The sequence below is a fragment of the Equus asinus genome, chromosome 1 (assembly GCF_041296235.1).
Source record: "Equus asinus isolate D_3611 breed Donkey chromosome 1, EquAss-T2T_v2, whole genome shotgun sequence".
In the NCBI taxonomy this organism is placed as follows: domain Eukaryota; kingdom Metazoa; phylum Chordata; class Mammalia; order Perissodactyla; family Equidae; genus Equus; species Equus asinus.
The window spans coordinates 152,983,198-152,995,602 of NC_091790.1; the positions used below are offsets into that span (position 1 = coordinate 152,983,198).

Below are 12,405 nucleotides of genomic sequence, written 5' to 3' on the forward strand. Positions count from 1 at the left end.
CCAACTTAAGTTCTTGCCTTCCCCACTAATAGGAGTTTCTAGGGATAAGGTCATCTCTCTTCTTCTTCCTGGTACAGAGAGGGAGGCACCTTTTACAGATAGAGATTTACCTTACAAATGTAAATGTGGCCCAACAAGGGCAAGTTCCATTCCCCAGAGCCTCCTTCCCTGTCCCTGTTATCAAAAGCAATCAGCCCCAAACAGTCCCGATGCCAAAGAGACACATCCTGGGATGGCCAATTTCAGGTCCCTACAAGGTCCTCCCCCCTTCCTTCACAAACGCAAATGTCTCTCAAAAGGGCAAGCAAAATTCCAGTCCTCGGAGCCTGCTTCTCATCTGCAGTTTTTAAAGTAACCAGCCTAAAAATCCTCATCATAAACCGTTTTAAAATTAAGCAGCCTAAAAATCCTCATCACTAGGGAAGAAGGAGTGGCGGTTTCAGTGTGATTGTGTGAACATTCAAGACTTGTTGATTGAATGAATGGTCAATTGAGAAATGCCAGACCCTAGAAAGTGGGGACCAGTAGATATTTTTTATCTGAAAGAGACCTGTGAAAAATTCCAGCAGCATTTTTCCAAATGTAGACTGAGAGTTGATTTAGGTATGCAGAGTGATGCACAGGAGGTCTCCTGAGATTCTAGACTTGTTCTGCAGTGTAGTTAGAAATATGAACTTTCTGTTCCACAAAGGTGGGAGAGAGAAAAGGAAAAGCCCATAGGATGTTTTTTCAAACTCTGGGTTGATACTAGAATTTTTTTTAAAGAGGGGAGAGAGGGGAGAGTAGGAAGACTAAGTATTTTTTCTTGAAGCTTTGTTTCAGTTAACATAACTGGGTGATATTCAACTAATACATATTGATATGGCTCTAAAAGCTGTTACCCCCGGACAAACAATGGGTGTCTGAGTCCCCTCCCCACACCCAGCATCGTTCCCCTACCCTCTGGAGCTCTCCACCCAGCAACTGCAAGGGTGATGCATGGGCAGGCGGCCTTTAGGATACCGTTAGAGCATGGAGGCAGAGTTTGATCTGAGTGGTCAGTGCGCAATGTCGTTGTTAAATACTTTGAATAAAAGTGCTCATGTCCTCTGTGTGTGTGTGTGTGTGTGTGTGTGTGTGTGTGTATTGGGTCATGATATGATATATATTTATCCCTGTGGGTTGACAAATAGAAATGGCAAGCAATAGGATATTGGAGCATATGAGGAAGCCATTTGGTGTAAAGCTAATTCCACCTGACCTTGTTCTTCCAAAAGGGCCTGACCTTGGCCGTTGAGCATGCATTGTATATCTGCTTTAGACATTCCCTATGGCAAGAACAAAGGCCCTTGAGATAAAGGTGTAACTTCCCTCCCCCTCCCAACATTGGCATTTCCTTAAGGATTAAGCATCTTTCCTTAGGCTAGGAAATGTTTGCTGCACTCACCTGTGACCACCCGGACAACAGACTTGCTTCCTGCTGGGCCCGCCTGAGATAGCAGACCCACTACCTGCTGTGTCCATCAAGCAATGTGCTGACAGGGCAATCTTGTGACTATTGTGGGAGGGACATTTCAATCCTTTGTGAAACATCCTGTTTGGGGGTATATAACCACTCTGTACACCTCACTTCTTTGGTGCCCTTTCTTCCTTCGGGAAGAAAGGCCCCAGGCCATGGTCCTCAGATTTTAGCTCAGAATAAACTCACCCAAATTTTCATTTATAGATTGGTTATGGATTATTTTTGTCGACAGGGTTATGATTTAAAAAAACATTTGAAAGCCATTGTTGTATGGGCAATATGAATGTAGGAAGCAACCTTTTTAAACCAACTGCTTCCTCCAAAAAGAGACCACCTGGGCAGGCCTGAGGCTGAGAATTTTGTTGAATTTATATTTATACCTACCTCTACAGCAAATGATACTGACTTTCTACTTACTACGGTGGTATCAACTTCTTAAATTAATTACGTTAGGAATCAAAGTAAATTGGTTTAAAGAAAAACATTCAGCAAATCATAGTATAGGTGGTACATAGCTTAAATTAGGAAGGTGATGTAAGAATGACTGTAATTTTGGAACTATCTCATCTAGCTAAACCTTCTATTACATAGATAAAATGATGGTGCCTGAGAAGCGGTTAATTTAGGGCGCCTGCCCATGTCTCATGGCTCAGCCAGCGACCAGAAGCTTTTGGTCCACCATAAAAAGCAGGATGGTTAACTACTGAAAGGTAGCAGGAAATACAAGCTCAAAATATGCCACTTTGGCATATTGATTATTTTGAGCTGTGGGTACATGCAAAACAGCAAATGCAGGGAGAGGCTTTCAATTCCCCTTATCTGCCTAAAGACTGATCCTCCAAAAGGAACTTAATCATCCTAAATCCCCTCCCAGAGACTTTCATCAATGAGGGATGATTGACTCTTATCACAGAAGAGGAGACTAGAAGTTTCTACTGCACCAGACAACTTTGTCACAAACATCACACCTCCCATCTATTTTGCTATGGGCCCATTCATTTTTGCTAAAAATTATTTACTCTCCCCTAAGAGGCCTACATCCCCTCTGCCCTTTCCCGATTGAGATGATATTTAAGCCTTAATTCTAAGCCACCTTGGAGAGTTATTCATTTTTCCCTGGGTATTTCCCATGTATACTTGAGGTATACATATTAATAATATTTTGCTTGTTTTTCTTTTGTTAATCTTTGATTACAAGGGTCTTAGCTAAGAATTCAGAAGGGTAGAGAAAAAATTATTTTTCCTCCCCTATACTATATTTCATGAATACCATTGTTGTCACTTAACTATAGGGCACCGAACATTTAGGACACTTTGTAGATCCATACTAATTGGATAAGCATTCTTTTTTTAACTTGTGGTTCAGAGCCAGTGACACTGCCCCGCTGAAGCAGGTTTTGTAAGGTAAGAAAACTATAAGGAATGCCCCAATTCATAAGACTGCAAAATGTCTTCCCTCATTCACTATAGTGAATCGGAAAAAAAAAAGACCCGAGGATACACAGTATATCTCTAAATTCAAGAAGCACTTTTGAGCCTTCCATATTGTATATGGGGGGGAGGGAGCAGGTTATTCAAGGATCTTAAGCTCATTTTTTAAGAAGGGGTAGACAATACTTTGCAATTCTTTATTCGAATGGCTTTGTCTTGCTGCACTGCTGGCTTTGTCATCAACTGTTGTTGCAATTACTTTAACAAGCAAAGGAAATGCCAATCAAGTGCAGCACCTGGGACCTCCTCACCCTTGCAACGTGTCAGGCCTCAGGCAAGAGACAATAAACGCTTAAGGCTGTGTGTGGAGCCCAGGTAAAAAGGGAGTGGATGGCTACGAGCCTGGGTGTGTAAGGGCCCCCTCCTTCCCAAGACCAACGTTAACTTTAGCGATTCACTTCCACCTTCGGTACACTTAATCGGGTGCTTATTATATTCCATGGCATCATCCTGACTTCAGGACTTTGAGGAAAGCTGGGGTCAGGAGACCGCTCACGTGCATTTGACAATAAAATGCTTTGTGCAGCCAGACGTGAATTCCACCTGCCCAGAAGCTTATGCTGAACGGTCCGGGGCTGACCCAAAGGGAGCTGGGCTTTTCTTCGCCTCGAGAATCCTGGGAGACCAGTAAGAGTGCTAAATCCGCCAACCACGCGGGCTATTCCGCAAAACACGATGCAACCATAGAAGGTGGGTTATTTCTCTGCTCTAGCAGTTAGCCCGAGACAGAAATAAAATGGAAGATACTTTTCTGTGAGAAAGCAGGCCTCGGATTTGAAGCGGGGGGCCTCAGGGAGGGAGGTGAGCAAAGAAAGGAAAGGCGAAGGCGCTGCTCCAAGAAGCCGGGTTCATTCAAACCCGGAGGACAGCAAGCCCCGCCTCCCCACGCCGCCGCCCGCTCAATCGCCGAGCGCTCCGGGTGTGAGCTCGCCCCGCGGGGAGCGGCTTGGAGCCGAGGAGGCGGTGGCAGAGGTGGTTTGGGCAGCCCCGCGCGGCGGATAGGCCCAGGCAAACAACACCCATTCCCCCTCCCCCTCGCTCAGTTCAACTCCCACTCGGCCCCGGCCACGCCCTGCTGCCACCGCCCCCTCGGGCAGCTTTCCGCTCGGCAGCCTGGCCTTGGTCGGGGGCGGGAGGGAAGGCGGTGCCTTGGAGGGGGCCGCCGCGGCCGCCAGAAACTACAAGGCCCGAAAGCCTTTGCGGCATCTCCCCGCCCCCTTTCTCCCACCACTCAGCGCGCGTCACCAGGGGCTCAGCCAATGGGGACCGAGCCAGGGAAAAAGGGCGCCCGGGTCCGGATGCGCCTCAGGAAAGCCATGCTCCCTGCGCGGGGGCAGCGGGCAGTTCACCCGGCGCGCCGAGCCGTAGGTGCTCCGCGCGCTCCCTCATACGCCCTTCTCGCCTCCCTTGAGCGATAGCCCTATTTTTTTCTTTAGTGGCAATTCCGAGGGATGCTGAAGCGGGATTTTGAGGGGAGGGCGCTGGGAAATGAGTAGGGGGCGGGATATCCTGAGACAACAAGTTTGGCTGTATGGAGGGCCTACCAGCAGCGCGCCTGAGCTAGAACGCCGAGAAAAAGAGCGCCGGAGGAGCCAAGGGAGGCAAGGAAAAGCTGCAGAAAGAATAACCCCGAGAAAGGGGGTGGAGAGGAGGCGGCCCCAGCGCCCCGGCCCCCGGCAGGTCGGCGGCCAATCCGCTGGGGGAAGGGGTGGAGAGTCGGCGGCTCCGGCAGAGAGAGGCCGAGGGGGGTGGGGAGTCAGCCGGGCTCGCGCCGCCCCGGCCCCGCCCCCGGCCCGCGCTGCCGCCCGCGCCGCGCGCCGCCGCTGTCAATCAAGGGCGAGTCAGCCGGGCTCGGGCGGAGAGAGGAGCTGCTACGCCACAGCCCAGCGGCGGCCATTCGCGGAAAAAGAGGCAGAGCCTGTGCCAGCTACAGCCTCCTCCGAGCCACCGCGGGCGGGCGGGACCGGCCTCTCCTCCCGCCTCGCCCCCACCCCCACCCACCTCTATCCCAGTGTCTCCGTCTGAGGGTTTGTCCTGTTAATGCGGGATGAGCGGTACGTATTCTCCACCCCCCTCGGTCTTCTTCACCGCCTCCCTCCCTCCCTCCCTCCCTCCTCAGACCCTGCTCGATTCTCCCCCCTCCCCCGGGGCCGCTGAGATGCTTTAAGGGGAGGAGGAGAGGGAGGGAGGGAATCAGGGGGAGGGAAGGAGGGTTGTGTTTTGTCTTAATGTCTGAGAGAGAACAACCTTCTGGGTGTTGCTCTGGAGCCGATGGGTCGGGTTTCAAACCACGTTTTGTGATATCCCCCTCCTCCCTTCCCTCCTTCTCCCCCACCCCCTGCCGGTGTGCGTGGATCGCGGGTTTATGGAGATTAATGTTCGGGGGGAGGAGGAGAAGACGAGAGGGGGAAGACGAATAATAATAATCCTAATAACCTGTTGTCGTGTGTGTGCGTGTGTGGGGGGGTTTGTTGCAGATCAGAAGAAGGAGGAGGAGGAGGAGGCGGCGGCGGCAGCGGCGATGGCTACCGAAGGAGGGAAAACCTCTGAGCCAGAGAATAACAATAAAAAACCCAAAACCTCAGGCTCCCAGGTAAAAGCGAACATATAAAAAAATTCATCACGAAACGTAAGGGGAGAGAGGGAGTTATGCCCTTTAGTTGCCCAGCAGTGAAGAGCAGAATAAAAATGTTTATCCACTCAAAGCATCTTTCTGGGAGTGAGGAAGTTAAATTGTAAATTCATAAAGATTTCACATGTTTGCGGGGTAACGTTATTTAAAATTACAGTAGGAACTCAGACTCTAAGAAAACGGTGTGTATTTTCCCAAGGGTATTTTGAGTTTAGGAAAATAACACTTTAAGAAAGTTTGTTAGAAATTTCCTTTTATTTAAACTTTATATTACAGGATCTCCTTCCTTATTCCTGTATCTTACTGCTTTTGATAATATTTCTTTTTGATTTCTGCCACTTCCTGAGTTCTGAAATGTAGAGCTGTCAAAATAAATAAATAAACCCCTCCCAACTACTGGCCTCCACTAAATCCGCCCACTTTTTTTTTCCCACCTCTCCTTTACCATCCCATTTTGGGTAGGACTCTCAGCCCTCTCCTCTGGCTTTACTGGCAGCTACTTGCAGCAAAATAGGGACTCCTGGTGAAAATCAAGCAACTGGACAACAACAAATTATTATAGATCCGAGCCAAGGATTGGTGCAACTTCAAAATCAGCCACAACAGCTAGAACTGGTAACAACACAACTTGCTGGAAACGCTTGGCAACTTGTTGCCTCCACTCCTCCTGCTTCAAAAGAAAATAACGTTTCTCAACCAGCGTCTAGTTCATCTAGTTCTTCCAGCAGTAATAACGGGAGTGCATCTCCTACAAAAGCTAAATCAGGTAATTCTTCCACCCCCGGTCAGTTTCAAGTCATACAAGTACAAAATCCAAGTGGTAGTATACAGTACCAAGTGATTCCACAACTTCAGACGGTGGAAGGCCAGCAGATTCAAATCAATCCAACTAGTACTTCATCTCTTCAGGATTTGCAGGGTCAAATTCAGCTCATTTCTGCAGGTAATAATCAAGCTATACTCACAGCTGCTAACAGGACAGCTTCTGGGAATATTCTTGCTCAAAACCTGGCAAATCAGACGGTTCCAGTCCAAATTAGACCTGGTGTTTCAATACCACTGCAATTACAGACCCTTCCTGGTACTCAGGCTCAAGTTGTAACTACCCTACCAATTAACATTGGAGGAGTGACTTTAGCTTTGCCAGTGATAAACAGTGTGGCTGCTGGAGGAGGGACTGGACAGGTTGGCCAGCCTACTACTACTACTGATAGTGGGACTTCCAACGGGAGTCAGTTAGTTTCCACACCCACCACCACCACTGCTTCTGCCAGTACTATGCCAGAATCTCCCTCCTCCTCCACTACGTGCACAACCACTGCTTCAACATCTCTGACGAGCAGTGACACGTTAGTGAGCTCAGCAGATGCGGGCCAATATGCAAGCACATCAGCCAGTAGTTCTGAACGCACTATTGAAGAATCTCAAACACCTGCTGCTACTGAGTCTGAAGCCCAGAGCTCCAGTCAGCTTCAGTCTAATGGGATACAGAATACACAAGATCAATCAAATTCTCTTCAGCAGGTGCAGATTGTAGGCCAGCCTATCTTACAACAGATCCAGATCCAACAGCCTCAGCAGCAGATTATTCAGGCTATTCCACCACAGTCGTTTCAACTCCAGTCAGGGCAGACAATTCAGACCATCCAGCAGCAGCCTTTGCAGAATGTTCAACTTCAAGCAGTAAATCCGACTCAGGTGCTTATCAGGGCTCCAACTTTAACACCTTCAGGGCAAATCAGTTGGCAAACTGTACAGGTTCAGAATATTCAGAGTCTTTCAAATCTGCAAGTTCAGAATGCTGGGTTATCTCAACAATTAACCATCACCCCAGTGTCTTCAAGTGGTGGCACAACTCTTGCTCAGATTGCTCCTGTGGCTGTTGCTGGTGCCCCAATAACTTTGAATACTGCCCAGCTTGCATCAGTGCCTAACCTTCAGACAGTGAGTGTTGCCAACCTGGGTGCTGCAGGCGTTCAAGTGCAAGGAGTTCCAGTTACAATCACTAGTGTTGCAGGTAAGTTACTATAATCTTTTCTCTTTAAGATCCTTTTATACAGTTTTTACTAACAATTGGTTCTTGCTTTTCTTTGCTCTTAGATTTTTCGTAGACCTCTGAAATAAACGGATAATCATAAGGACTCTAAAATACGTGGGAATATTATACTAACTGCCTTAACCTGTAATCATCAGTGTAACCTGTTCACATTTGTAATGTTGTAGTATTAGATTAGATTTGTTATATAGATGGTTTTATAAAATTATTCTTCCATGGAGCGAAACTTCCTGATTAGAATCATAATTGTCTTCTGTAATTTAGAGATCATGTTTGAGTACATTTGAGCTCTGCAGAGAGAACTCTAGTCAAAATGATGTTTCGATCTTTAAGGGAAGGTAGGTTCAAAGCTGAATTAGCATGTAGTTGTGAGTCTGAAGTTTTAATTCTTCTTTGTAAGAAGACTATCTTTTTCTTAAATTGGTAGTTCTCATGCTTCAGCATCTTGCTGCTCATGCTTTTGCGTTTTATTATACAGCGTCGTTTTAACCTAGATGCTGATGCAGTTGAGAGGGAGAATTTTAAGTTGGTAATTGTTTGCTTAACTTTTATGTCTACTTTTCTGCTAAAACCAGGCTTTGTTCAGGATTTTGAGTTAATGGACCTTCACTTATAAAATTATATTTAAGTAAATATGGTGGTGGTTATGTTATTTATAGGTGTTTCTCGTGTGAAGCTGGTGGAGAGCAATTAAAAATGAAGATAGTAAAATGTCACTAATTTGAATTAATTGTGGTAAGGTTGTTTTGAAACCAGTTAGAGAGCAGTTGTTATGCATATAAATAGATACTTCTGAAGTATTTGGAAAACTAGACTTAAGTATTTTAATCTTTCTGGACCAGTCTTACTTTACCTAATACCTTTTGTTTTTTAGTAATTAAACACTTTTCATTGATTCTGATGTGGTGAAAACTTCGTTGTGGTTTTAGTGCCTTTGATACTTTCAGACCTCTTTAGTTAAATATTTCTATTTTGATACTCTGAAATGAATAAGTGTATCACTTTTGAATGACCTTTCTTGGAACAAGTCTCAGAAAAATTATGCTCGGGTTCTTGTTTTACAGTTAATATCTAAAGTAGATGTATATATTTAAAATTGGAAATTGCCAGATGGAGCTTCTCTAATTCAGAAGATCAGAGATTACATGTTTTATTTAGATATCCATTACCTCTAAACCAGAGCTGTCTAATACAATTTTCTGTGATGATGGAAGTGTTCTATATCTGTTCCATCCAATAAGTCACTAGCCATGTGTGGCTGTTGAGCATTTAAAGTGTGCCTTGTGCAACTGAAGAACTGAATTTTTAATTTTATTTAATTTTAGTTTAAATAGCCACATATGGCTAGTGGCTCCTGTATTGACAGAACAGTAACCTAGTCAAAGAGTAATTTGAGTGTGGTACTTTTTCCCCTAAAATTCTTACAGCATAAATATGTAAGTTTCTTTGGATTACAACAGTCTTTACTTGCTTTTTTTCCTTGTCTTTTTCTAAATATTGACAATAGCTTAAGTGTTTCAGAAGAGTTTCTGTTTTTGGTGGGTTGAATAACAGTTTTCATTGTCAAAAGTTATTTCACTTATATTTTGTCTTGTCTGTTAAGCATTAGTTGGTGAATTATGATTAAGAGAATTGAGTAATTGGTATTTTAGGTTAGAAATAGTCAATTTTTCTGTTCTCTAATTTATGTCGGTTACAACCCAGTTTTTCCCTTGTCCATTGTCAGGGTATGCCACTGAGGGTATGATCATCTCACATTCACTTGAATGAATCATTATTATAAATGCAAGATCCAGTTTCTGGAACTATAATTTCCTGGGGGATGTGGTCAAGGAATTTGCCTTTCAAACAAACTTTCCAGGTGATTCTAAATCTTGCTGAAATTTGGGAATCAAGGGTCTAGTCATCAGCAGTGAACCATAAGGCAAAAGTATGGAGGCAGATGGGTGTCAAGCTAGTTCTTATGTGCCTCAGAGAATGTATTTCGATGGCAAATACAACGTACAGTTTTTGTTTCACAAATATATATCGACTAGCTGTGTGCTGAGCACTCCCAATAGGTGTGTTTAGTTCTTATTTTCAGGGATAATTTTTTATTTAAAGAGTTTACATGATTTAGGGGGCACTTAAGTGTGTGAGGAAATTTAAACTTTACATAATTGAATTTTTTTCTCATGAAACCAAAGATTTTAAATTTTGTGGTTGTTGAAGAGTTTATGTTCTAATAGATGTGCCCATTCATTTTAAGAAGATTGCCATGATACAAAACCCAAAAATGTACCCTGATTTCTACAAGTTAATGCATTCATCTGGGCCTAGTTGTTTGCAGATTTTACCTTATTTCCTAGCATAATAGATTCTTGACAAACGTTTGCTGAATTACGGTATAGAAAGTGATGGAAAAGATGGCAATTTGAAATTGGGAGCAATGCCCTGGAGTGGTTTTAATGAAGCTAATGAAATAGCTCTATTTCTGTTAATTTCTTTTGGCTTTGAGTTTTTAAGACATTAAGAATGGGACACCAGGTACGTTACTGTCTCTAGAAGGGGGAGAATGAGCAATAAGTGCCTGTATATTCTTTTTATAAATGAGCCCTGGAAGTTCAGATCTTTTACTTTGTGTCCCATTCACCTTTTAGTACTTTTTATTTCATGTTCCCCCCAAGGAGAATAGTATTGTTTAATTTTGTCAAATTTATGGGAAAAAATTTGCTCTGAAGATTCACAGCTATTATCAGGGCTTGAAAAAATTGTTAGTAGTCAACTTTGGCAGAATGTAATGGTAAGTTAAATTCAAGAACAAGGGGCTAAGTTCTCCACCACCCATCCTCATGTTACTCTTAGGAGGTATGGCAAGGGTGTGGATGGTATGAACAGAAAAAGAAAAAAATTGTACAAGGTAAGTTGAATGAAACGAGTTCTTGAAGGTAGGGAGCTTCATACTTCATTTTATAAAATGAGAATGTTAGTGACAACTTAGGGGTTACTTAGGGAGAACGTCTTTCCTTGATAATGTATTCAGCATAATGTGTTTCTGTGGTTTGTTCTCAGCTAGAAATCCTGAATTCTAGGCTGAGCATTTAACATTTCATTAGTTAGAATTCCCTTACATACTTACTGTTTGTTTCCTTGTTGAGATTTGAGTTTCACTTTGAAAGAAAAGCAGAAATCCTATTTTAAGTTAAGAGAGAAGGTAACTAATCATGCTGCTGGTTTAAGAATATCCTTTGTTTTAACTAAGTGAGCAAAGTAGAAGATGTTTTGCTCAAAAAGAACTACCTGTTTTCACAATGTGCACTGGTAGCCAAAGAGCCCCAGATAAAATGAACTTCAGGGGTTACATCTCCTTGAATTTAGAACATGTAGGGACCATTGTGGTCTAAATCTGTAATTAACTTGCCTTGGCCAGCAATTTGATTTATTTCTAATTATCACATGTAGTAACAGTTTATGATTTTGCTTGGTGGATGGATATTTCTTTGTCGATTTTAGTGGAAATTAACATTTTTACGCTAATTCTCACACAAAGGAAGGGCAGATTTGAGGATAAGATGTTGCTGGCCCTTAAAAAACTTGACTCTCTTTCTTTCCTTTACTACTTTGGTGATTTAAAGAATGAAACCTGGGGATGTAACAGAACCAGGAATGGGAGGGCCAGTTCTTCATTATTGGTGAAACTGGGGACCAAAGAAAATACTTGACATTTAATTTAAAAACCTAACTCAATCCAGTACAATCAACCTCTTATACCAAACTTTTTTCCAAAGCTACTAAAAGTAGAAAATTTAATATAAGTATGTTTAATACATATGAATACAAATGAAATACGTATGAATACAAATACGTATTTAATACAAATGAAGTTTAATACAAATAGCGTTTTTCTTTATATGTTTTCTTAACTTGGATTTCCCTAGGTAGGCATCTTAAAATAACATATACACATAGTTATACACATATACATAATACGCCCACATATCCGTGTGTATACATATGCCTCCTGTGTTTGATTATTTCTTTTTTCAGGGAAGTCAGGTTTACTCCTGTAATTTTATTTCTCTGAAATCTAATACTGTTCCTTATAGATTGGAACTCATTATGAGGAACTTAGACCTTGTACCTGTACCAGTGATTTAGGTTCTGAACTACCAAGTTGGTTTTCCCCAGTAGGTGATATATAGCATGACCTTTATGATTTGTTGTTGATAACATAACAAGATCGTTGCTTATCTTTAAATTTTCGTGGAAGATGAAAAAGTATTTAATGTAGAGCCACATTAATTTTTTTCTTTTTTTTAAATTGAGGTGCTTTTTTTTTAAAGATTGGCACCTGAGCTAACAACTGTTGTCAGTCTTTTTTTTTTTTCCCTGCTTTACCTTCCCAATCCCCCGCCCCCGCCCCCCGTACATAGTTGTATATCTTAGTTGCAGGTCCTTCTAGTTGTGGGATGTGGGATGCTGCCTCAGCGTGGCCTGACAAGGGGTGCCTTGTCCGTGCCCAGGATGCGAACCCTGGGCCGCCACAGTGGAGCGCACGAACTTAACCACTTGGCCACAGAGCCAGCCCCGAGCCACATTAATTTTTAAAAGGGCACCTTTAAAAGGGATTTCAGGATAGAGAGAGGAGCAAGGGAAAATAGAGTTTTAATCATCTGCTTTTCAAATCTAAATCAGGGAATATATAGAAAGTAATACTTAAGGAATATTGGAGCAAACATAAAAGGA

The 12,405-nt window shown here is 43.1% G+C and overlaps 1 protein-coding gene across 3 annotated transcripts in view; it reads left to right on the forward strand.

The window, feature by feature from the left end:
- Window positions 1–4,825: 4,825 nt before the first annotated feature.
- SP4 (Sp4 transcription factor) overlaps window positions 4,826–12,405 on the forward strand; it is a 78,116-nt gene continuing 70,536 nt past the window's right edge. For 2 of the 3 annotated variants that reach the window (XM_044766120.2, XM_070510006.1), the window contains exons 1-3: window positions 4,826–5,046; window positions 5,470–5,585; window positions 6,087–7,641. In XM_044766120.2, the coding sequence (XP_044622055.1) occupies window positions 5,040–5,046; window positions 5,470–5,585; window positions 6,087–7,641 (1,678 nt within the window). In that variant the 5' untranslated portion in view covers window positions 4,826–5,039. The remainder of the gene's footprint in view (window positions 5,047–5,469; window positions 5,586–6,086; window positions 7,642–12,405) is intronic. The other variant, XM_044766124.2, reaches the window with a different exon arrangement.